At 43.9% G+C, this 27,047-nt stretch overlaps 1 protein-coding gene across 1 annotated transcript in view; it reads left to right on the forward strand.

Moving 5' to 3' along the window:
- Positions 1-23,450: 23,450 nt before the first annotated feature.
- MTNR1B (melatonin receptor 1B) overlaps positions 23,451-27,047 on the forward strand; it is a 37,787-nt gene continuing 34,190 nt past the window's right edge. The window contains exon 1 of the mRNA XM_052812894.1: positions 23,451-23,692. Coding sequence (XP_052668854.1) covers positions 23,482-23,692 — 211 coding nt within the window. The 5' untranslated portion in view covers positions 23,451-23,481. The remainder of the gene's footprint in view (positions 23,693-27,047) is intronic.

Below are 27,047 nucleotides of genomic sequence, written 5' to 3' on the forward strand. Positions count from 1 at the left end.
CCTCTCTGAGCTTGTTTTGCCTCTCTTAATCTAGATTTTTCATTATCTCCACCCAGAAAGCTGTCCTCAGCCCCCAGTTAAAAACTTTTCTTAAAATACAGACTCGATTATTGTAATTAATCAGATTCCTTCTTCCCATTTCCCCCAATCAGAGTGAATGTGGAGTACAATTGCTCATTGTCTATTTTATAGCAACTTGTTACAACCACAATGCTGTCTTCATACTTTCTCTCATGTTTTCTTTTCTTGACTAAACATATTCAATTTTTTAGACCTCCTAGGTCATGCTATCTAATCCTTTAATTATTCTTGGAGAATCAGAATTTGTCTACATTTTACTTAAAATATGATGCTTAGACTACACACAGTATTTCAGTAAGGCTTAGCTTAGCTAAGTGCTTAGTAGACTGAAAAAAAAATCTTATCATTTCCTCTTCTGCTAATGCAGAACACAACTTGTATTTCTGGAAAAAAACATTGCACTGTGCCTCAGTTTCTCTGATATGTTAACTTGTTAGGTTTGTTTCTGATTTATTGCACCCCTGAATCGTTTTCTGCAGCTCTTCAGCTGAGTTACTCACCATTTTTATATTTGTGCATTTGATTTCCTCTTCCTAGCAGTCATTCTCCATGATTGCCTCTATTGAATTTAATCTTGTTGATTTTAAATTTTGCTCTCTGCAGTCTGCTGGGATCTCCTCACTTACAGAAATTCTTGCAGGCAATTTTTAATGGTTAAGTTCTTTAATGACTTCAGAGTCAATTTCAGTAACTCTGAAAAAATTGAATCCATCTAACTTATCCAAATATCTTTAATGCCTCCCTGCTCTATCTTTCTCTGCACCTCTATATTGTCATTAAAGTTAATTTAAGTACCTGGTGATGGTTGATATTGCCTTTTTTGCATTGATTCAAATGAAGCACTGTGTACCTCAGTCATTTCTGCAGTATCAATCATATGTAACTCTTCACTGTTCCTTTTTTTTTCACTACTACCATGGTGAAAATACACAATACAGGTAGCAAGCACGCGCTCAGACTATCCTTCCCTTTTCAAATGAAATCTAGCTCTGTTATCACAATGAGACATCAGCCAGCTAAAACATGTATTTCTCATGTCTACCTAACTCAAAAACATAGCACTATACCAGCTACTAGGAAGACAATTAACTCTATCCCAGCTGAAACCAGGACAGGGTGCCTTTTTTCATCATGGGGAAAGTAGCCATGGGCTAGAACAACAAATCCAAGAATTCTCTCTGAGACGCTCAGAGATAAATATATGAGAGGCTCACGGCAGGGGCCAGCTACAAGATCAGACCAGGTTATTCAGACCTTTATCCCATTGACTCTTGAAAACATTCAACAAACCCCATGCTTGGACTCCACAACTTCTCTGGGCAACCTGTGCCAGTGCTCAGTCACCCTCACAGTAAAAAAGTGTTTCCTGATGTTCAGAGGGAACCTCCTGTGTTTCAGTTTGTGCCCACTGCCTCTGGTCCTGGCGCTGGGCTCCACTGAAAAGAGCCTGGCTCCGTCTTCTTTGCACCCTCCCTTCAGGTATTTATACACATCAGTAAGATCCCCTTGAGCCTTCTCTTCTCCAGGTTGAATAGTCCCAGCTCTCTCAGCCTTTCCTCATAGGAGAGATGCCTCTGTCCCTTCATCGTCTTTGTGTCCCTTCCTTGGACTCTCCCCAGTATGTCCATGTCCCTCTTCTTGTGAAGAGCCCAGCACTGGACACAGCACTCCAGGTGTGGCCTCACCAGTGCTGAGGGGAAGGATCACCTCACCTCGCCCTGCTGGCAATACTTTGCCTAAGGCAGCCCAGGATGCAATTGGCCTTCTTTGTGACAAGGGCATATTGCTGGCTCACGTTCAGCTTGGTATCCACCAAGACCCCCAGGTCCTTTTCTGCCAAGCTGTGTTCCAGCTCAGTGGCCCCAAGCATATACTGGTGCTTGGGGTTGTTCCTCCCCAGGTACAGGACTTTGCACTTCCCTTTGTTGAACTTCATGAGGTTCCTGTCAGACCATTCCTCCCAGCCTGTCCAAATCCCTCCGGATGGCGGCACGACCTCTGGCATATCAGCCACTCCTCCCAGTTTTGTGTCATCAGCAAAACTGCTAAGGGTACGCTCTGTCCCATCACCCAGATTATTAATGAAGGTGTTGAACAGAACTGGACGCAGTGTTGACCCCTGGGTACGTCACTAGATACTGGCCTTCAACTAGACTTCCTGCCATGATCACAATCCTCTGAGCTCAGCTGTTCAGCCAGTTTTCAATCTACCCTGTTGTCTGCTGATCTATTCCTTCTCTATGAGGATGTTATGGAAGATAGTGTCAAAAGCCTTTCTTCAGCGCGGCCATAGTTTTGCACCTTCTCCTGACATTTTTCCTCCAATGACTTGTCCCATTGCAAGACACTATCAAGTTAACAGCCACTGTTCCTGAGGTTTTCTTGTGGATGGTTGGGGTGTCTGGCTGTTCTCTGGAATATTCTGTTCATGGAACAGTGGTACCTTTGAACACTTCCGTGATTTTACTATGTAAGATGGCCTTCTTTGGTTTAGGATGATTCACTCTTGCTGATGAGCCTATGCACATTACAGCAGTGGTTCAGGCTCTGTGCAAGAAGTCTCTAGCTCTTTGCCTCACATTTTCTGGACTGCAGCCATCTCCAGCCATCCATTCTTTTCTGCAATTATGTTGAGCTTTTGCCAACTGCTGGATTTGGAAGTGGAGACCTTCATAAGCTCATGCCTTTCCAACTAGTGGCATAAAAGTTGTATTGTAGGGGAGGTGTAAAAATTGCATGGTGGCAAAGGAGTGAGTGACAACGGATACTGTTGAAGGAAGACAAACTGGAAGATTAGAGTGGATAAATACACTGATATGAACACAAATTGAGCTGGTATCAGCAGTGTGGAAGATTCTGACATACAGATGAAAACTAGGTGACTCTGAGTAACCAAAATAGGACGAGCATTTAACAGTACAGAATGGAACTCTGGGTACCAATCAACTAATGACAATTCTGTCTGAAAGCTGAGCAGTCATCTACAGGAAGCAAACGAAGGAGATGAAGCTCTGGTTATTCCTCAGGATAAACATAAGCCACCAAAGTGGAAAAGGTTACCCTACAGTAAATCAGTCCATGAGTTTCCCATATAGAGCATGAAACATTGCGCAAGACATGACTCACCTAGAATACTGTATACACTCACTATTCACATCCAAATATGAATCTAAACTTGAAGAGCTGCAGTGAAAAGCTGGGATAACAGAGGAAATCTGAGGACTCTCAAAAGTAGGTGCTGCGTGTAACATGAGCTATTCAAATGGGACTGTAGTTATATAAAAATGAGATAATTTTTGTTTGACTTCAGAATTTTTCCTACTTCCATTTTCAGTGTTATGACATTCCCAGTATTATCAATTTTCCAACAACCTCTGGAGAATTCCTTGGAAAGACAGAAATCTCTGGAAAGAATTAATCTTGACTACTCCTCTAGAGAGATGAAAGGCCAAGCCAATAAGGAAATGGGAACATATATGCTGGGGGGAAAATGACCAAAACAATTTTTTGCTTATTCAAATCTTTTTGTTATGTGGAGTGACTGTTTAGTGTCTCCTACTCACTGGTAGTTGGTTGACTTTCTGTAAGAATGGAAGTAACTTTTAGGGAAGTACTTGAATGAAAAGAGATCTGTAGGCTGACAGATAAGCTCAGAAAAGCATTCCTAGGGCAGGAGAGGTAGCACTTCCCAACTGGCTCTGCTGCGTAAATAGGAAAGACAAAACTTACCAGTTGAGGAGACGAAATATAAAGAAGTGACATGATGATGCAAGATCCTAAAGGTATAAAGAAGAATAACAACCTTCATGTAATAAAAGGGAGGAAAGATAAAACAGGATTTCACAGATAATAAGGCGGTTACATTTTAGAAGTTAGAATATGACTTGTATAACTATCAACAACCACAGATCTGGAATCTGAAAAATCACCTGCGCTCTTTATTCCTCTTCCCTTATTATCAGCAATGAAGATTTAACAATTAAAATCCCATTGTTTCCTCACTGGCTGATGAGGATGATGAGAATCCAGCTCAGCCTTCCAAAGCACTGAAGAGCCAATACAGCTTAATGGGAGGGAAAGTTGTTGGCTTGCTGCCAGCTAATAATAAAACTGGCCAAAAAAAAGTAGCTATACTGGGTGATAAAAAAGACATTGGTAAAGTCATCTTCTTGTGTCTTGTTGCAGTCTTGAATTATTTTGCATGTACTTCCCTGTTGGCTACTTTTCCTGCCACCTCTCATCATTCTTGCTTCCGTATGTAAATTACAGCAATTTATTAGATTCCAATTTTCTGGCATGTAAAAAAGCTCCCTACCTCGAATAGCATCTCTGAACCTAATTCTATCTGATGAGACAATGTCACAGGCACACTGCGCATGGTGGAGACAATAAAAGTATATGGCCATAACAGTGTGATATATCGCATGGTGATAAAGCAGAGCTAACAGCTGCTTGGACACTTCACAATGAAAGCACAGCTATGGCCTATCAATTTTCAGATTACCTTGGGAGCGGTTTTACAATCCATAATCTATAATCCTGTAGAGGGGAAAATTTTATCAATTTGGTTTCCCACAGGTTTTTGAAGACCTTGAAGCTGTAGTGTGTTGTCTAAGGAAGTCTGCAAAACCATATTAAATGGTTGAGTTTATGGACCTGCTGCATGTTGCAATGCTGGGAGCTCACAAGAAAGTCTGAGGTGTCCTCTGAGCTAAGAGTTTGGCAACCATGACTGTAGGATAATCTCACAGTCACTCTAATGGCATCTGTACACCATCTTCAAAAAGCTTAACCAGTCCAGTAACTTTGGTAATGATGCACCTAAGCTTATGGTTGACTAAAAGCTTCTTCCTTCTTCTCTTTTTGATTAGATAAGGAAAAAATTATAAAATCTTGAAAAAGTACTGCTTGTGATGCTGAATGACTAATGAAAATGATTCCATGTTTTGAGAATGCCCTGTTGGAACAATTGTTTCTGAATTATGACTACATGCAGGTTAGCAGATCAGAATAACAGAGCTCAGAGCAAAAGGAGTTATTTGCCTGTTCACAGAGAGAATTCAACACAAGACCTACGAGACCCTTGTGATCTTTGTGCTGTATGTTCAAAAAATTAAAACTGGAGAAGAATCCATAAGTAGTAGCAAACTACTGCTCTGCAGTACCCTTTCCAAACTTTTTTTTTAATTAAAAAAAAATCATTGTTTTTCAGAGTCCATCCTCCTAACCATTTTGTGGAAAGCAAAAGAAGCTTCTGAATAAACAGGAATTCAAAAACATTTTTCTTCTGATCCAGCTACTGTCTAATCTCTGCAGCTAGTAGATAGGGAATGTGTCTTATTAAACAGACTGCATGTAGGTGCATCGGTCTGTGAAAATGGGTGTGGTTGCAGAGGAATTGCATGAATTCTGCCATTAACAGTACTGATCTCTTGCCTAAAGGTAATTAGCTTATTTAAAACAAATCATCCTTTTATCTTACTAAAATACATATAAGAGAGCAATCCAGGATATGTAATTCGGTGCTTAGCATTAAACAGCCTCATGAAGGCATTGCTCATTGGAGCTCACGCCTCTGTTCTGAGGGATTCAGATCACTACAAAGATTACCACTTACCTCTTGTCGAGGTATTCAGTCACACAGTCAAAAAGTAAAGCATATTCAAACTTAAATACTTCTTTTCTGGATTAGAATTGGTGCTACACCAACTAAAGTAGTATAGAAATCTGCAAGGTGATTGGAGTTCTGTATTTACTCTTTCACTGATTGCAGTATCAATTTGCTTAGTTCCAAACTTTAAAAACTATGGGTTTTTTTAACTGCAAATCCTGTTTATTCAACAGGGGTTCTGGAAATCAAGGTGAGGTTTGTCCTTGCTAATCAGTGTCTCATAATCAATTCAGAAATATGTTCATGGAGAAGATAGGAGGCTGTCAGAGCAATTTTGTAGGTAATGAAAAGAACACAGCATGGGGGTGTTCATTTCAAAGAGTTTTCTTTATTAGCTATGGTGGTAATTGGGAAGTCAAGAGCCCAGTTGACTATCAGAGTTGAAATTGAGTTTGCAGCACTAAAAATTAGATTTTTTTTGGTGAACTCAGCAGATCTGCTGCTGAGTCACTGAGACACAGAAATACAGCACCTCTCTGTTTTTCTCTGTTAGTCATTTTTTCAGCCCGTCCATTGTAAGCACTTAATGGATTTGATATAATGGCATTTAAAAAAAGGAATACAGATCAAAACTGTATTGCAACCTGTATATATCCTACCATTATGTTACCAAAATAAGTTTTGCCACTTCTAAAGTAGCCAGGAAGTAAAACATTAGAGTAATTGTAGCATGCAACAAGACAGGTGAGACTATTATTAGCACGGTCAAAAACGAAGCTAAAACATTTTTGGTGATGGTTCAAGCCCATTAGGGATAATATGGTCTCATTTAATAATTAATAGCACAGTAACCAGTTTCACTAAAATCTGTCTGCAATAGGCTGTGAAACTGACGAAGGACTTCATGTACCTTCAGCCATTCATGAAAACCTATAGATTTAATATGATAAAACTCCCTTGCCTACTGATCAGACAAAAACCTCACTTCTTCATATCACTTGTGCCACTGAAGTCTCACAACACCTTTTCAGATTTGTATTCCACTGAAATACAACTTAATCTAAAATTAACCTTCCTTTGCCATTTGTGGGCACGCTGCATAAATATTAATGTGTGAAGTATTCCATTTATAATCAGTCACACTCCCAAAATTTGGTGATCTCTCCCCCCGCACACATCCCCTCTGACAGCCCACTGCTGACCTCACTGACAGGAAAGCAGCAGATCAGAAACTGCTGAAGACAGGAACAGCGCTTTGCTCACACTTCCATCACTCCTCTGAGATCAAATGCTAGCTCTTCTTTGCGCATCTTCTGCCACTCAGTCTGGCCATTTCTGTTCGGATGTATTTTTCAAGGCAAAACTAAAGTCCAAGTGTTTGAGAGGGCACCAGTGCAAGAAAGCAGCATTTGTGAGACAATGCGCAGGCAGGACCAAATAGCTGCCTGAAGCTTATGTACATCTCCATGTTGCACATGCTTCCTTGCATCTAGGATTGAGACCGTTCCTGTAACACTGCTGGACTAGAACTTGATTACCCTCATTGTGAGGATGCCACCAGTTCCCAGGTGCCTGGTGGCAACTGCTCAGGTGCACTCAAATGACCCTGGGCAGAGGAGCCATTTTAGAAGGTTGGGCTTAAATTTAGAAGAATGTGCCAGATTGGGAAGTGCCAGATTTAGCAAATGGGAATGTGGCTGTGCAAAATAGAAGGCTGTTTCTTCACCCTATAAATACAAATGGTTTAAGGTGACTAAGTAAATCTCCTAGTGTTGCCTCAAGCCTTCAAAAGACTGATTAACAAATAAGAAGGTGGTGATAGCTTAAAACATGAGAAGTGTGATATGCTTGCTATTCAAGGACTGTTTAGATTATGTGTACTCAAGGTAAAATTTATCCAGTTTAAGATTCTGCTTACAATAGAGGATGCTTAAGGAGTGTTTGGATAATAGTCAAGGCACCAGATACTCGACATTTCAGAGTCACAGACTTGCTAATTAAGGACATACATCCTCCTTTGGCATTGAGAAACGAGGGGTTGGCAAGAGAAACAAAGACCTTGGTGTCCTCAGATGACACATGCCCACAAAAGGACAAAAGGAGGAGGGGGATTCTTCCCCAAAAGACCACCGAAGACCACCAGGGACCCCCGGGGCAGGCATAGAAGACTCTGGGATGATTGATTGCTCAAGAGAACAACACATCATGCTTGCTCAACGTAATGAATATGCAATAGTTAGGCGGAACATATGTATTAGATAGGCATGGTGGTTTAACTGTAGTGTATAAGTACGGACTGAAAACCTCAGTAGGCGTGCTCCATTTGTGGAGATCTTCCACCTTGCACCCTGCGCAGAATAAAGCAATGTCTCCTCTCTCAACATACTTTGTGTGTTTTGGGAGTTACTTTCTGATCAGGTAACACTAGGACTTCAGTGAGAGGGAGCAGAATGAAAGAAAAAGGAAAGACGGTACCAGAGGCCCAGGTTGTAAACGTAAATCACATTAGGCAATTACTGATCGCTAAAGGAGTGCAATCTTCTGGGTCAGACAAAACTAGTTTAGGAAAGCAAAAAAAAAAAAACCAGATAAATAAGTTTAAGGTAGATCTGGGAACCAATGAGGGAAGCGCTAGCAGGCTGAGTGGATATGTTGCACTGTGCAAGCTTTAAATGAAAGATCAGAAATTGAATAATTGTATTACCTGGATGAGCATAAGCCAAATAAGAGCACAGAGGTATATGTGGGGTTGAAAAAGTTGTTAGGGTCTGTCTGTGGTCTTCTGAACAACCAGGCAGACAAGCCCCAAGTTATGACTAGGTCACAATTAAAACAACTGTCATGGATGGTCTGTCCCCAGGGCTAAGGTTCTGCAACTTCAGGATCTGTAATTGTGGAAGCCAGTATGCAATAAACTAAAAGCTTGGTTAAGAGATACAGCAGTGGTATGGACAAAAGTAAATCACAGTAACTTAAGGCAAAAAATCTAGGGAGAGGAATAGTTTAGAAGCTATACAAACTGTTACCTTTGACAGTATAACTTCCTCAATACCCTTTCTCAGGATAAGTGCTGAAAGTGTGGTGGTAAAGAGTGGCAGAATAGCATAACCCCTAAGGCAGTGCTAAAAAATAACGCAGAAGAAGAAGAAAATAGTCAGCAAGACCAGATATATAGAAAATGTTTCAGAAGCACGGGGACGATCTGAATTGCTGGGATAATGCCTGTGATGGGTTAACCCTGGCTGGATGCCAGGTACCCACCAGAGCTGTTCTATCACTCCCCCTCCTTCTCAACTGGACAGGGGAGAGAAAATATAACAAAGAGCTTGTGGGTCGAGATAAGGATAGGAGAGATCACTTACCAATTACCGTCACGGGCAAAACAGACTCAGTTTGGGGAAAAATTAACTTGATTTATTACAAATCAACCGGAGTAGGGTAATGAGAAATAAAACCAAATCTCAGAACACCTTCCCTCCACCCCTCCCTTCTTCCCGGGCACAACTTCACTCCCGGATTCTCTACCACCCCCCCAGCGGCACAGGGGGACGGGGATGGGGTTTACGGTCAGTTCATCACACGTTATTTTCTGCCGCTTCATCCTCCTCAGGGGGAGGACTCATCACACTCTTCCCCTGCTCCAGCGTGGGGTCCCACCCACGGGAGACAGTCCTCCACGAACTTCTCCAACGTGGGTCCTTCCCACGGGCTGCAGTTCTTCACGAACTGCTCCAGCATGGGTCCTTTCCACGGTGTGCAGTCCTTCAGGCACAGACTGCTCCAGCGTGAGCCCCCCACGGGGTCACAAGTCCTGCCAGAAAACCTGCTCCGTGGGCTCCTCTCTCCACAGATCCGCAGGTCCTGCCAGGAGCCTGCTCCAGCGCGGGGTTCCCACGGGGTCACAGCCTCCTTCGGGAACCTACCTGCTCCGGCGTGGGGTCCTCCACGGGCTGCAGGTGGAGATCTGCTCCCCCGTGGACCTCCATGGACTGCAGGGGGACAGCCTGCCTCACCATGGTCTTCACCACGGGCTGCAGGGGAATCTCTGCTCCGGCGCCTGGAGCATCTCCTCCCCCTCCTTCTTCACTGACCTTGGTGTCCGCAGGGTTGTTTCTCTTACATGTTCTCACTCCTCTCTCCGGCTGCCGAATACCGCCGTCCCAACTTTTTTTCCTTCTTAAAAATGTTATCACAGAGGCGTTACCACTATCGCTGATTGGCTCGGCCTTGGCCGGCGGCGGGTCTGTCTTAGAGCCGGCTGGTATGGGCTCTGTCGAACACAGGGGAAGCTTCCAGCAGCTTCTTACAGAAGCCACCCCTGTAACCCCACCCGCTACCAAAACCTTGCCACACAAAACCAATACATGCCCCACAAGCATTCTGCTGTATTGCTTGTAGAAGATCAGTGCAAGGAAAGAGGAAAGTGGGCCCTCTGTCCTCTCCCTCCTAGTGATAGTCTTGGGAGTCTCGTCCCTCCCCTTCCCATGGCTCATGGTCAAATTAGAACTGGATCACTGGAGAAGGCCCACCATTCTAGTGGAGCTAAGGGGTGATCAGGAAACAAACTGCCAGGTCCATCAGTGTAACAAAGAAAGCTTGAATACCAGAGGCAGGCTGTGCCCAATGCAATCAAGAAGCTACTCTGATGGAGTAAAGCAAGAACCTAATGAAGTGCTAAAGGGTTGTTTGTGGGTTTTTTAGAGAAGGAGCATACAAAAGAGAAATGAATATTCCGTTAGAATCAGCCAGGCTGCTGAGCCCTGCCATCCTCCTGCAGGGGTTGACCACAAAGGATGAGAAAAACACACAGTGGCCATGTAAGCACAATTTCAAACTCATAACGGGTTTGTTATGGCTCTTTGGGAGATGCAGGATAGTAGGATGGAGAAAGACAGAGAGATCCAGACCCATCCAGACTAGAGACTGATAATAATAATTGCGCTGGGGAATCTGGAAAAAGAGCAGTTACTCACCACACTATGCGCTATTGCACAACCAGCTCTGCAATATAGACAGCCATGCAGAGAAAACCAATAGCTCTTTAATCATCAAGACTGTAGGAAAAGGGAAGGGCCAGAGGTGTAAAAGCAAACTGCTATCACAAGGAACTGAAGTCCCAGACAGATTGAACAGGGATACCTCTATGGAGCGATGGGTTAAATGAGAGAACAGCATTGGGATAGCAGTATGGGAACCTAGCTTGAGCAGCAGCAGCCACCAAATCAGATTGGTAACTATTTCTTTAGCTGAATTAGCACAGAGGTTCCAACAAGCAAGGAAAATTTTGAGATGAACAAAAGGCTCAAAGGGATAATAAACACAGGAATGAGTCAGGGCTTTAACATTTGCTAACAATGATCTGCAGCAGTCGGACCTAAGAAAGAGGGATAAGAGTGAAGCATCATACAACTAGAAAACCCAAATATGGTATGATCCCCAGAATTAGAAAACAAGAAGAGAAAAGGCAGCATCAGCTTCAGGCTCTTCTAACACACATTCTGAAAAGTTTTGGAAGAATCATAGAATCATAGAATCATTTAGGTTGGAAAAGACCTACAAGATCATCGAGTCCAACCATCATCCTTGCCCACTAAACCATGTTACGGAGTACCCTGTCTACACGCTTTTTGAATACCTCCAGGGATGGTGACTCAACCACTTCCCTGGGCAGCCTATTCCAATGTGTGACAACCCTCTCAGTAAAGAAATTTTTCCTAATATCTAACCTAAATCTCCCTTGCCTCAACTTGAGGCCATTTCCTCTTGTCCTATCTCCAGCCACCTGACAGAAGAGACCAACACCCACCTCGCTACAACCCCCTTTCAGGTAGTTGTAGAGAGCGATAAGGTCTCCCCTCAGCCTCCTCTTTTCTCCAGGCTGAGCAACCCCAGATCCCTCAGCTGCTCCTCAGAAGACTTGTGCTCCAGGCCCCTCACCAACTTGGTTGCCCTTCTCTGGACACGCTCCAGCACCTCAATGTCTTTCCTGTAGTGAGGGGCCCAAAACTGAACACAGGACTCGAGGTGCGGCCTCACCAGTGCCCAGTACAGGGGGAGGATCACTGCCCTGCTCCTGTTGGCCACGCTATTTCTGATAGAGGCCAGGATGCCGTTGGCCTTCTTGGCCACCCGGGCACACTGCCGGCTCATATTCAGCCGGCTGTCAACCAGCACACCCAGGTCTTTCTCTGCCGGGCAGCTTTCCAGCCACTCTTCCCCAAGCCTGTAGCGCTGCATGGGGTTGCTGTGACCCAAGTGCAGGACCCGGCACTTGGCCTTGTTGAACTTCATACAATTGGCCTCAGCCCGTCGATCCAGCCTGTCCAGATCTCTCTGTAGAGCCTCCCTACCCTCAAGCAGATCGACCCTGCCTCCCAACTTGGTGTTGTCTGCAAACTTGCTGAGGGTGCACTCAATCCCCTCATCCAAATCATCAATAAAGATATTAAACAGAACAGGGCCCAACACCGAGCCCTGGGGAACACCACTTGTGACCTGCCACCAACTGGATTTCACCCCATTCACCACTACCCTCTGGGCTCGGCCATCCAGCCAGTTTTTCACCCAGCGAAGAGAAAAAAAGCAAAGGAAAAAAAAAAAAAAAAAGGCGAAGAAAAAGTGAACCACATACAAAAGAATACCTAACTGGTAGAACAGGTAAAATGTTTAAAACTGCAGAACAAGCCAAACAAATGCAATACAATTAACATGAAAACAAGCAGTTCAAGCTCACGGACGGTATTGTTAAATTCAGTGAAGCATGTGAGTATGTGCATGAAAGAAACCTAGCAGGGAGGTTTCCATTGGCTACAAAATCAGGAAAAAAAAAAAAAGAACAAGTTTGAAAACAAACACCAACAAAGTGCTACTGGCATGTGAGTAGATAACAGCTGAAAGAATGGTGGGTTAGGTGTGACCCTACAAAGGTAGAGAGAGGGGGTGGGGGTATCAGGTATTTTATTGAACTCAGACAGACCTAACCCTTGAAAACTGAAGTTAACACTATAATGTATGATTTTAAGTGGTATGTGAGAAAAAGTATTTTTTTTAGAGTACAGAGAAGGAAATGGAGAAAAAAACAAAACAACAACTAAAAAAAGGAAAGGAAAGATAGTAGAAATCTATGCATAAATAAAACCTGCTAATTTAAGCTAAAACAAACTTATTGGTTATAAGTAATAGATAATAAATGGATAATAAACATGGCTTGAGAACTTCTAAACAACAGTATGAGGATATTAGCTGATTAATTGTATGAAATAAAAAAGAAAAAATGCAGTTAATCAGGCCTTTAACATCACTAGAAAATCCTATGGAGGGAGATACTTAAGCTGGAGTAACTCAGATGATAACTGTTAATAACAATCCTTCCTGTTTTATCTTCCAGAGGTAGAACAGAAAAGTAATCCATTCCAACTCTATGAATATTATTAATTATAAGTTGCTTGACTTTTTGTTTAAATTTATTTTAATTTCATTTTATTATCATATCTGAAATGGGATAGACATAATACTTTTATAGGGCAATTGTCCTGTCTGAAGATAAAACAAGAGAAAAATATGAACAAGTGAAAGTAACTGGGAAAACTGGATCCAAATCAAAGGTGTCTCTATCTCCAGACTCTGTTTCTCTCAGTGATGATGGATATAGCTTCTTTTATTAATAGTGAATATGATTAATAGATCACCAACTCATGAAGGTATGTATGTAATATAACAATGCACATGGATATGATTTTGTCTATTTATAGAACTTAATATTCTGAGTGTTGAAAAGCAAAGGTAAATCAGTTAGATACAGAAATGTATCAGCTGCATTTTAAAAGACTGCATGTTTGTGTAGTGCTACAGCCAAGACATTTTAAAGCAACAATGAATAAACCGATGGACCTGGGGTAAATAAAAAGTAGCATAGGGTAGAAACCAGAAGTTTCCCATTTATGGAGATATCAAAACACTACATATGTGTAGAATATGCAATCTGTAGTAATCTGATGGAAAAACTTAATTTTTTATCAAAGAGCTTATCAGGTAATTTTAGGAATAAATAATGATATTTCTTCTGAGATTAGAGCTCTGCATCAATGATGAACTATGCAACAAGATGGAATTTTCTGGACAGTCTCTACAGAAGAAAGACAGCAAACAGCAGGGAAAGGCAGGCATTACACTTGGGAAGATAACAGCTTTCTGATTCAAACATGATCAAGAGTGACTATGAAATTGTCCCATCTATTTCCAACCAATCTGTAATTGTCTATGTAGGCTCCAGTTGTCTTTGTGTGTGGCTTGTGTCCTAAAATACCATAAATTGTCTAATTTACAATATGTATGTATGCGTATGTTTAGTGTAAACTCTATGGAAGAATGATATTTCTTACTATATACATTTTAAAGTAACACTTATTAAAGAAATCGTTGCAATTGTGTGTTATAATAGGCCACTAAATTTGGGGGTGAATTTTAATCAATTGCAACAAATGCTAAGGGTACTTAAAAGGTGGACTGAGTTGGAGTTCACGCCTGAAGAATCATCAGGGTGATTTTGGTGATTGTGCAAATCGTATGACTATAACAATTCAAAGATGAGCAGGCTGGTGTGTAACCGATACTTGAAGGTAATGATGGGCTGCCCTCAGACCTTTGCAAGTTATGACATCACAAGACCAGATAGGAAAAAGTGAAAGCTTTGAAGAAGATCCATTGCCCTCTCCCGATCCTGACCTCAAATACAACAATTCAGAGTCTTAATATTAAAAACTATTAGTGTGATCTTTGTTTCAGTAAAACCTTTGTTTTATATAAACATGAATTTCAGAAAGGCTTTGCTGACACAATAAAATTTTAGAAAGACATACTTTATTTCAGTCTAACACTTGATTTTTTTTCCAAGCAAGTAAAGCTCTTAACAATTCAGTTTTAAATTAATTAACATGAGGTAGCAATACCAGAAGTACAAGTAGGCAGCACTAGCAAAGTGCAGGTTAAGGGTCATAGGCACTATTACTCTCTAAGTGCCAAAACCTCATTGCAACATAGCAATAATGGTGTAGTGAACTTTCAGTATTTCTGCAGGAGTTACAAAACCAGGAAAGTCCTATGGCACAACAGTGCAGGGCTACTTTCTCCTTTCTTTTGAAGCTTTTCCAGTCTCACAGAAGACAAGAAGATCCTATTTTGGTGAATAAGAGCCTATCTTACAGTATTCTTCTTAACCTTTCCAATTAGATTTTTTTTCACTGCTTTGTCATGTTTCAGGGGCACAGTTTTAATTAGGACTGCACACCCTTAAACACACAAAGGAAGTTTTCTTCACTTAGTGTGGAGAGGACCAAAATCAGTCCAATGCAAGTCAAAAGCAAGACACAGTGAGAGGAAACAGTAGGTTAGGACAATCTGCTGGGCAAGGCTGGTACAAGGACCAGCCTGCTCTAGAAGATGAAGCCAGAATTTCATAAATAAAAAGCGAACAAAGCAGTAAGACAAGATACTTTGAGGTACAGGTACGCAGGGAGAGAAAGAGGGATCAGCAGCAAGGGAGAAAGAAGATGCAAGACTGATTGACACTGATTTGCAGGAAAGGGGTGGTGAGATTGGGAAGCCATACAAGTAGGGAAAAAGGTAAAACAAAACCTCCATGGTAGTCAAAGGACAACTGGGCTTTGCTAGGCAAGGAGACTCCCTGCACGTGAGGAAAGGGAGGTACTGGGATCTCAAAGAGAGATCCCAAAGGGCAGACAAGGGTTTTCTGAGAAAGCAAACAGGAACAATGCAATGAGCGGGGAGAAAAGGGATTAGACGAAGGACAAGGCGTGATACAGCAGAAGGGAGCAGATATGGAGGAACGGGGTAGGATAGAGCAGAAGGGAACAAATATAGGAGAAACAGGTGGAAAGGTCAGAACCCTAAAAACAAAGGCTTTCCAGACTCTAGAATGAAACCCAGATTCCTGAGCATCTCCGGTCTTCCGCTGAAAGCAAGCAGCTGTGAAACTCAATAGCCTCAGACTCATTTAATGCTGATGAAAAAAAGAGAATGACAACTAATTGTACTAGTCATTATCTCATTAATTTGAAGGGAAGAGAGCTGTAGAGATTTAAATATATAATGTTCACTATCAGTGACAGCCCATACAAAGGTCAGTAAATCCTGAATGACAGAATATTTGATTTTCAGTTTTCTTTCTTAAAAAAAACCCTAGGACATGACATATAAAGAATTCCAGACAATTGCAGCTTAAGGTTGCAAGTCAAGAAAGTGTCAGACAAATAGCAAAATTAAGGTTGGTGAAATGTGAATTCAACCCTTTTTTTGTCACCCTATGACACAGTTTTGGATGACTACTTATCTGTAATGGACAGCCTTGTTCCACAAGTGAATCAAGTTTAGACCATGCCAACAGTGGGGGAAATGATTATTAGGCTTCTCCTGCCAAAATAATCACTTATTGTCAATTTGCATATCTCAGTGGCCTACTGTTTTTTTTTTAATGCGGCCCCTCTGAGATCCTTGACTGAAATAGACTATTTATATTCTATTTCTGTTTATATGCACTTAAAGGACCTTAACTTTTAAAATCAGAATTGGTTTTGGTTTTCTTTCCCTTCTGTGAAACCTTAAATGTCCAATAGTTCTAATTGCCTATCCCCTTATGATACTCTAAACCTGTTTACTCCTTCATATTAGTGCATTTTTCAAGTATCCTGTTTTCAGTAATGTACTAATTAAAATCCAAAACTAGAAAAAAAGACCAGTTTTCTCATCTCTTCCTTTCCTAATTTTCATCCATGTCCTGTACCATTTCCCTGTAACCCATGCAGCCCTCACCCATTGCCAGCCAAGCTTCACCTCATAAAGCTAGATACACTGACTTTTTTCCTTTATGTTAGTGTTAAACATAGTGCCACCACAGCATGTTCCAAATTGCTTCTTGAATTCTTCATGTGATGTTCTGCTTTCAGTCATATCCTCCATGTCAGCAATACCAAGTCTGGCAGTATTTCATTTCTTATTGTTTGACTTAATAATCATACTGAGTTAAAAACCAGTTCTGATGCACTTCCACAAATACACCTCCAGGCATTTTGTCCAGTTAATGAATTCCAGTCAATGCATGAATAGTTAACATTTACCATAAATATAACTTTGTCCTCTAATATGATTTTGTCCCTTGTGCTAGGAGAGTGCCAGAAGAAAAGCATGATTATTACTGTACCCTTGATGAAAGAGTAGCTGGAGATTCTTTTGAAGCCTTTCTGAAACTGACACACTAAAATCCTAAACTAGATGGGTAATTTCAACATTAAGTAGAAGATTACTCTAGTGCAGTGAATGATTTAATACCCATAAAACCACACTTCACCTCAAAGACTTTAATAGATGAAACTCACCTGGAATGACGACCATCACAAAGGCACTACACCACTTCAGGTACTACAATAATGTTTCTCTCTTAAACACTAACACAGTAACTGAAGTGGTGTTTAGACTTTATGTTGACTGTCACTGAAGAGAGATACATGGCTCTAAATGCATTACCCCCAAACAGCAGCTATACCTAGGGCAGCAGATAATTCAGTGGGTCAGCTTTTGTTATTCAGGCAAGGCAATAAATCCAGCCAGTAAGTTCCAATTTACACAATGATCTATTGTTCTGTCTCCCAACCCTGAAAGACATGATCCATCTTACATTGCAACTGAATGGCACCACACCATCAGCCACTGTTGACTCACTGGTACTCTTGTTAGTTACCAAAGTGAAAGGGCCAGACCGTTGCCTCTGAATCACAGGTAACGGTGGAAAAAGAAATCCAGCTAAGCACATTATTTGGTCGGTGTGACAGTGGTTATCAGAAAATGATCTATTCTAATCAAGCAGTCACCAAGTCTGACTTACCTTTCATTCCCATGACTCCATCATGTTCCAGCTCCAGTCCCAGTCCTTATTTCCCTGGCATACAAGAACCAGGTGCATACAGCACCAGGTAGTCTAGATGGAAACGCCCTAAGTACTGGACCACTGTAACCTAAACTTCCTATGGAAATGGGACTTAAGATAATCAGGCCTTCTATTAACACATCTGTCCTTTTGTTAGCCCCTCCCAACAACTTTTAAACTTTTGCTAAATTCCACCAGATTTAAGTCATGGCCTCAAGTTTTGAGATTATTATACAGAGGTTTTGTGAAAATCAGGAGCTGGCTAGAAGAGAAAGAGCCAGACTTCCACTCCTGTGAGAAAAAGGCTGTTGTAACTCTGTGTCTTGTGCATATTGTGCCAGCCACCTGACTGATCTTGGGTGATACCTCATATCTCAGCTGATACCTTGACACCGTGACAGAACTCAAGACAGCACAGTTCATACTGTGTTTGGGACAACACTGGTGGAAAATGATGGTGAAGAATTAAATTTGACCCCTTTCTTTATTAAAAAGTTGTATTTAAGTTGTGAACTCATTTGATTCACCAAACCCAATTATTCCCTGGTTCCAAATTTCAGCTCGTGTTGAACTCATGGTCAACCCTGTGAAGTAGACCATCTGTTACTGCTGGTATTGGCAGAGAACTACAGGCTGGTTTTTATGCAGCTTAGGCCATCCATGACAGCTTTGCACTAACTTAAACAAAAGACAATAAGCTGCATAGCAAAATTATATTTTAAATCATTAACTAATTAACTCTCAACTCTCTCCCAAGAAGTACATAACAGAGTCTCCTTAGCCTCATTTTAATGCAACAAAAGAGACAAAGAAATGAAGTTAGTTGGCCCCAGTGCTGTGGCAAATCCATGGGACAGCCACCACTAGGACTTCAGAGCCTCCTGATTGCCAGTGCAACGCTCCCTCCCCAGCCCATCTTGGCCTCCTGGCTGTGACAAAACTAGCAGCTGCCTGCAAAAACAAGCTGAAGGACAGAGATAACAGCACCTGAATGCTACATGAACAAGGGATTGTGGCAGCTCCCTTTAATAATATAAACTAATTATTTTCTTGTGGCTCTGTTTTCCATCTTAAAAAGGATTAGTCAAAGGGTTATGTGAGATTATGGAATTAGCCTTTCACCCCTGAAAAATGTAAGTTCAAATATTAGTTTGGGTCATGAATGAAAATCAGTTTCTTCCATTCCAGCCTAGAACTTATACATTAGAAAAGCATGATACAAATTGGCAGAACAGTCCCAGGAGTGGAATAGCAACAGTAGCCTGTATAGAAAGTGCGTGTGTGTATGTGTATATATATATCTATAGTACACAAAATACATATATACATACATCTACTTACACTAAAGAATAGGGAAGGTGGAATAGGTGAGCATGTTTAGAAATAGGATGGCTTTGAAATGTTGATACTGAATCCGAATCAGGAGATCGAGGTTTACTTTTAGTCCTGCTATGACCCCTTGGAGTGGTCTTCACCAAGCGAGAGTCACCTTTAATCACCTAACACTGAAGTATCTGGTCTAAACTAGTCATCAAAGCTCCTCTTCAGTTTCCACAGAAAGATGTGCATAAGGTTACCTATTCCACCTACCTTCCACACCTATCCAATGATGGCAGTACAACAAATGTACACAGTCCTTTGGAAACACATATCTCTCTCTCTCTTTCTTAGGTTGAAATGTACCCAACCTAAATCCCTTCTTGCTCCCCATCTTTGTTTTGCCCAATCTATTTAGATTAAAGTTTCAGACCCAGGTGACTCTTTTTATTGACAATTCACAGCAAAAGGATCCTTTTACGTGCCATGGAAATTCAGTGTGACTAAAATACCAATAAATTATTGAGAATGAGGTGACAGATCTCATTTTATGGGCAATTTCCAGCAGGAAAAAAGGGTTGGAAAATTATGGACAACAAAATAACCCTTCCCCCACTAAGGCTTTGATTTCTACCCCAAAAATATTAACAACGCACGGGAAAAGATGAAACCCAGACCAGAAAATGTTACTAAGTGAATCTTCTGTCCCTACAAAAAAGACAGACTCTTCTTTATTAAAGGAGATACAACTTTTCTGTACAGGCTCATGACAGCAGTGGACAGGCAAACAGGCTTTCATTTGAACAGTGGCTGGGCTCGAGCTGACTCAAAAATATATAGAGAACTATTTAAAAAAAACAAAATTGGATAGAAATGGAAGCGGTATAGAAGTCCAAACTCCAGCCTCTGCCATGGTGTACACTGTGAAAACAGTCAACTCAAATGGAGACAGTTAGAAGTAGGAACATTATTTGGAGACTGTGCATTATAGCTCTAAGTGCCCTTTGATCTTGTAGAAATGTGTGCTGACATAACAAACATAGAAGAGACATAATTTCTTCTTCTGTTCTACTGGAATACCCAAAATTCAAGAGATTTCACCAATAGGAACCTCTGTCCCGAAATTTCATTCATGCTCATGAAAAGTTTTTATTTCTGTGACCAATTAAAGATAAGTCCCTTCAGAAAATCAAATCAACAAAACACAGAAAACAAAGTGCATGAATGGATCTCTAGGAAGCAGCCATTTCTCTTCAGAATGAAAAGGAAAAAAAAAAAAATACAAACAAGAGAGTACAGACTCTATCAGCAGAGCGATGCACGGAATAGTTGATTGTTCCACCATCCATGCAATTCCTGGTCTTATCCTGCAACACAAATATAGTTTGCCTTAGAAAACTTAGATTGCTTTCAAAAAGAAACACAGAACAGTTACTTTTCCTAGACATAGAAGAAAATTTCCCAAAACTTAAAAATATAAAGGTCTTAACAATCCAAGCGTGAAGAATATACCCCTTTCTTTGAGATGGAGTACTTCCTGCAACAAGGAGTTATTTTGTATTAACCATAACAATCAATAGGCTTAAACACGCATTTCACTTTCAAAGAGAATTTAGTTAATTTGAAATAAGGCTACTAAAAAGCTGAGTAAGAACATCCATAGATTGCTTAATGCAGTTTAATCAATCATTTTAAAAAGCAAATAAGATTAACATTTATAACTTATCCTTTTATAGATAACTCTAAATAATAAATCAGACCTATGTTGCTGATATAAATGAAGAGAGTGGAAATTCAGATCAGATGAAGAACCTGCTCTTTACAGGTTGCTGAGGCAGAAAAGCTACCATTTTGATTCCCACCTACTTGTTTTCCTACTGTCAAATGCCAGTGCAGCCACAAAAGACAGACTGTACAACACTTATTTTATTTCACGTTTTGTAGCAAGCTCATACTTCAAGCCAAGTTCAGGCCATAGCTTTCTAATTTTTCTCTAAATCACTTGGCACACTTTTGGGAGCTATAAAACAAAATGAGTGATGATACATAACAATTGTGTGTGGCAGGGAAATATATAGCGTTCCTCTTGTGTGGACGAACTGCAAACCTGCAGAATGCCAGGAGCAAAGCCTACCTTGAAAGGTCACATTTATGCTCAGGGACAGTTTAAGCTTTTGACAAACAGTTAAAGATAAATCCTGTAGTAATAACAGACAACAAAACGGTACATTTCTCCTAAAAGCACTTATACAGACTCTGGAAAGATGCCCAGAGACAGCCTGAGGCATGAAAATAAATGATAATATCTGTAAGTTTTCCATAATAAGTCAGTAAGACTAGAGTAGTACATAGATAACGGACAATGAGGATACCAACATTCTGAAAAGGGAAACTGGAACAGAGGTAGATAAAGGGAGACACTGTAACGCAAAAGCTCTTCTTAAAAGTAGATTATTATTCACTAGAGAAAAATCCTTTGCACTGATGAATTCAGAAAATAGGCATTTCCTTGGATAAACTTCCTTTTAAATTTCTGGAGAAAGAAAAAGAAAAATCAAGTAAACTCACGCTTCCATCAAGAACGAGCCTGTTCTGTGAAGTGTGCAATTATTACTTTCCTATAGCAGAACTGCAAAATAACTATTCAGGAGTGATAATTCTGAGAAGACAGTCCTTCTGTGCTTCAAGCCATGAAGCCGTGATAACTCCATCTGTAGTTTGAAAAGGATCATGATGCCCTATGTCTTGCCTACATTAAACAGAAAGCATCTGAGGTATGATTATTTTTTTTTTAAATCAGTGTAAATAAGACTGGTGCAAAAATCCACATGCACCCTTTCATGTTCATTCCAACCAGGACTACTTTAGTGTATCTAAAATTAATTAGCAATACATTTAAATTGAACAACAATAAACTATTTCTAATTTGGGAAAAGAAGTCCACACAATACTTTGTAGTATTTTGATTACACCAGTGCACATTTGTGTAGAGATAAGCCTCAAAGAAGCAATGTGCCATAATAAATTATCTGCTGTTAGAAAGGACAGAAACTTTCCCCATTTTTCCAAATTAACTTAACGAGGCAGGCTGTCTCAAGATCTAAGTCTTTAAAAACCATGGGGCATACCTTCCTCTGTGTTGAACAGACACAAAGAGGAAGAATACAGCTAGACAGTAACCTCTTCTGCAGGGGTAGCTCCTGCATCATTCTCAAAAGTGGGGCAAAACCTGGAAGCAGCGCAATGATCCAGTGTGGCCTGGCTGGCCTGAAAACAACGCAAAGTAGGACACAAAACCCTTCCGAGTTATGTCTGCTGTGAGCAGCCCTAATTGCCAGCACATGCTACGTGAACCCACTGATACACTGTCAGTGGCACCTCGTAACTGTGCCAGCCATGCTGGAAGCCAGGCACGGAGACGTGCAGTGTCTGTCCTCCTCTGTCGCATGCATCTTATTTAATGCAAATGAGCATATGGCATCTGTCACTTTGGGATCCCAAATGAAGCTGTATGTTTCAAGCTTAATTTCAGAGTGAAGTCCATGGATACCCTACTGTCTACTCCTGCAGCTTTGAAAGGAAAAACCTCTGAAATGCACACATTTTCTGAAGTTGACATTGGGTTGGAGCACGTCCTGCTGGTGACTTTTGCAGTCACCTCCCTACGGGCGTTGTCCTTCGTCTTGATCTGACAGACTGGTTAGCTCAAATGCGAACCACAAGGCCACGGCAATCGAAGCGTAAATCATTTTTAGGTCTGTAGCCCAGACTAAAACAAGAAATGCATCAGAAAAACCCGTCGGGGCTCACCGGGCGTCTGGCAGGCGGTGAGGGGAAGGGGGTTCCCTGGCGTGGCACTGCCGGGAACGCAATGCACCCACCCTCGGGAGAAAAAAAAAAATCCGCCCCCCGTTCCCCGCCGCGGAAGGTGGAGGTTTCCCGCCGAGCCCGGCGGCGGGAAGCCGCCTGCGGCCGCCAGGCGAGGCCGGGGGCCGCTGCCGGGAGCAGCACTGAGAGAGAGGGGCTTCGCCGCCGGGCGACCGGCCCCTTCGCCGCCCTCGCCTGTCCCCGCGGCTCTCCCGCGCTCTCCGGCCACGCAAGCCGTCGCCGAGGATAACCGAGCACGGCCGCGGCCGCCTCCGCTGCCCCTGGGCCCCGCTCCCGCCCCGGCACCTCCCTAGCCCTGCCGCCGCCGCCGCCGCCGCCGCCCTCCCCTCAGCGCCGAGGGGCGCCGCTCCCGCCAACCGCCTCCGCCCCTCCGCCGCCACCGCCCCGCCGGGGCGGGGCAGGGGGCGGGCACTTCGCCCGGGCCCCGCCCCCGGGCTTTCCCGTACCGCCTCAAGGGGGGGGCGTTAGCCCCGCCCCTAGCCCCGCCGGGCAGCGGGAGGGGCAGCGCGCCCGGCGCGGCCGTTAAAAGCCTTCCCGCCCTCCCGCGCGGCCAGTCAGTCAGCGGGGTCGCCGAGCCGCGGCTGGGGCAGCGGCCGGTGGACGCGAGGAGGCGGCCGGCGCGGGGCGCTGGGGCTGGGCGTCGGCGATGCTGGAGAATGGCTCCCTGAGGAACTGCTGCGACCCGGGCGGGAGAGGCCGCTTCGGCTTGGCGGAGCGGGAGGCGGCGGGTGCCCCGCGGCCCGCCTGGGTGGTGACGGTGCTCTCCAGCGTGCTGATCTTCACCACCGTGGTGGACATCTTGGGCAACCTGCTGGTCATCGTCTCGGTCTTCAAGAACCGCAAGCTCCGGAACTCAGGTAAGGGCTCGAGCCCCGGCACCCGCCCCGGCGGGTGGTAACGAGCGCCCGGAGCTCCGCGGGCACCCTGGGCCCCGCTTCTGGGTGCCCTGAGGGGACCGGCCCGCTTGTGGAGTCCGGGCGGGCCACCTGCTAAAGGCAGGGCACCAGGGAGTCCCCCGCTATCGGTTCTTGCCCTGCCGTGCGTGCAGGGACCTCCAAACGCTCAGCCCTGTGGCAGTCCTTCCCAGCAGCCTGCCCCCGCGCTCCCCTTAGCCTGTGCGCTGTCCTGCCTTACGCGGGGAATGCGGGTCATTAAGTGGCTCTTAATGAGGCATTGTGTAGTCTCTGTGGAGCTACCGATGAGGGGAATCGGTGCCATCCGATTAAAATACCGGCGACAAAGAGCGTGCCCAAAACGGTCGGAGGAAGGAAGAAGGAACTTTAAAACTTGCTTAAGGAGTACTTCTGAAGATGAGGCGCTGTGCCTGCGTGGGAAAGCGGCTCAGCCCGCGCTCCGGAGTCTTCATCGGAGTTCACGATAGTCTTTCAGGAAATCGAAATGGTCTTGCTTCTTGTCTCCTCACCGAATATCCTTCAACCAGAAAGCGGCAAATAAAGTGGAGTGTTTTTCCTGAATCGTGTCTATAGTTTTTCTTTTTGTGTGCTGGCATGTGGCTCTGCGTGTTTGATTTGCTAAACTTACTTGCTTTCTCTTCTCATCTTTGCTGGGCTAGTTACACGTCTCTCAAACTACGAAACTCTGTAGTTTAGCATCAACTTCTCGGATTTGCCTCCCTCCGGCCAGCTTCTTACCCGATTCCCGTATGTCCCGCTGCATGCAGATAGTCTCTTCCCCCCGCCCTGTTGATGCTGCCGGTTGTTACCTGATGCTCAGAGTTCGGCTGCTGCTCGCATACCTGCACTCGGCTGGCTGTTGGGTATTGGTGCAGTATAAGGTGCTACCCCCGAAATAGTGGTGTACCTACTAAAATTCTCGTAGCACCAAGCACTTCCCGAAACTGCTCCCTTCATCGGGTCTTGAATGCCGTCGTTTTGCGATGCGCACGCAGGTCGGGGTGACAAAACTTTGCTGAGAGCTGAGTGAAGTCAGGTCACAACATCACAACGGCCCCTGCGCTCTCAGCTGGATCGTCCCGGTCCAGCTCCACGCCCAAGAGGCAGCGGGGTGCTGCTTCAGCAAGGGGAAGGAGGGAGAACTGCTGACTTGTTTCTCGCGGGTGGTTTTGGTTTGTTTGTGGCGGGTTTTGGGGGTTTTTTTTTTGAATGGGTGTCGCTTCCCGAGCTCTGTCGTGTTTCACGTGCAGTGACTAGAGCTCCTGCTACCTGGAAGTAGGCACTCGTTCTCCCTTGTTCTAAATTAAACGATGGTTAGGAACAGAAGCAGTTTATAGAGGGGTGAGGCTCCCTCTCCCTAATCATTACACGTCTAACTGCGTGCGAGGGGTGCCGGCGGGTCCCGTTTACGCGGGGCTGAGCGATCACACCCCACGGAGCAGCGCCGAACTTGAGGACGTCTGAAAGCGCGGTTTGGGTTAGCACGGGAAGAAACGGGGAGGGAGCTGCTCGGGGCACGGGGCGCGCTCCTCTGGCTTGTACTGGCGCTCTACGTTCAAGGGAACCGAGCCGTTACCGGGAGTAGCAGAGCCGTGGGTCGGTAAAGCCGGAGAAGGCGGCACTCCCCGGTAGCCAGCAGCGCCGGGAGCCGGAGCTCCTCCGTTCCCCGAGCGGGGGCCGTGGCCGCCGAGCAGCCCCGGGCCGGGGGCGAGCGCTGCTGCTCCGGGCGGGCGGAGCGGAGCTGGGCGCGCCCCCGCCGCGGCGGGGGAGGGAGCTCCCCCCGCGCGTCGCTCCCTCGGGAGCCCCCGTGGGTCACCGGCGCCCTCCCGGCCCCTCGGCGCGGGGGAAGGCGCGTTCCCGGAGGGATTCGCGCCTGGGCTCGGGGGGGGGGTGGGGGGGGGGGGCGGCGAGCGCCCAGGGAACGGGCTTTTGCTGGAGGGCGCGGCCGGCCCGAGGCATCAAATGCCGGCCGAGGGGGGAAGCAAAAAAGGGGCTCTCTTCTGAACCGCTTCCTTCGTTCAAACGACAGCAGAGGGGAGGGTTTGGACTGGAAGAGTAAGTTTCAAGATACTGATCAAAGTGCTCTGTGGCGTCCTAAGACTGTTTAAATAGGACGTGGTGGTCTTATTCAAATACCTACTAACTGGTCTCCTCCTAGGATCATCCTTAATGCGATGTCACTGACCCTGTCCCAAGGATCTCTTCATCTTTGATAAGTACCATGAAGAATAGCAGGGAGTTCCTTCTGCATTATCTTCATAAAGTTAAATGCCTTTTAAATTGCCAGTTCTTAGTTTTCCGTCAGGGAGAGATGACTCTCGGGGATGAAGCTGGAAGAGGATAGTTTGGTAAATGTCCACAGAGGTCTTTTCAGAGAAAATTTCTTAAGGAGGGAGCAGAGTGGAAGAGGACTGCAAACTGATGTGGGTGGAGTGATGGAGGGAATGGGGAGGTGGTGGAAAGCTAAGACAGTGCTCGGGAGCCCTTAGCCTCCAAGAAGGAGAGAAGATGGACAAGCAGGTGGACTTACAGGTTTTACTTCCTGAGCAAACCAGAAACAACATGTTTGTACTCGCAAGGGGAGCGGATGTGGTAGAAAGTGAAATGGTGAGGAAAAATGGCATGAAAGGCATTAGACTTGTAATAAGGGGTGTCAGAGAGGGACAAGATGAAGCTAGCGGAACGGTTGTGACAAGAGACAGGTGGTCCAGGTGACCGAAGAAAAAAGGAAGAGCTATAGCACCATGAACACTCAATTCTGTTTGAAGAAGCTAATGAGAGATTTTCTCAGATAAGGATGAGAGTTTGGGACTTCAGATAAGCCCCAGGTGTATGAAGAATAAATTAAGCAGCTCTGCCCACTTCTCTAGTACAAATAGTAATCTTTCCTTCAGAAAGCAAAACAAGACTTTAGCATATTTCCAGGATTTATCAACTCTATTCTGTCCTAGGCTTTACAAAGAAATCTGATAATTGCAAACAATGTAATTATGCATCACTCTCCTTAAAATTAAAGCATGATCAAAAGCAAATCTATTTTAATGCTGTTATATAATGAGGCACAAGAATGGAGTGAAATAAAATGACCCATTAGCCTTTATGCTGGTAAGTATTACGCTCAGCAGGAGAGAAAGGGAGAATGGATAAGACTGGTGCTTTTAGATATTGCTCATTCACTCCTTAAACAGTGGGAATTTTGCCAACCTTACCACAGAAGGATTGTTTCATAGCACACAGAAGCCTCTTTCCCACGTTTAAATTTGTTTTTGGAGGGGGAGGGGAAAATTTGTGAAGGCTC

This window comes from Harpia harpyja, chromosome 17 (genome assembly GCF_026419915.1).
Source record: "Harpia harpyja isolate bHarHar1 chromosome 17, bHarHar1 primary haplotype, whole genome shotgun sequence".
NCBI classification, from domain to species: Eukaryota; Metazoa; Chordata; class Aves; order Accipitriformes; family Accipitridae; genus Harpia; species Harpia harpyja.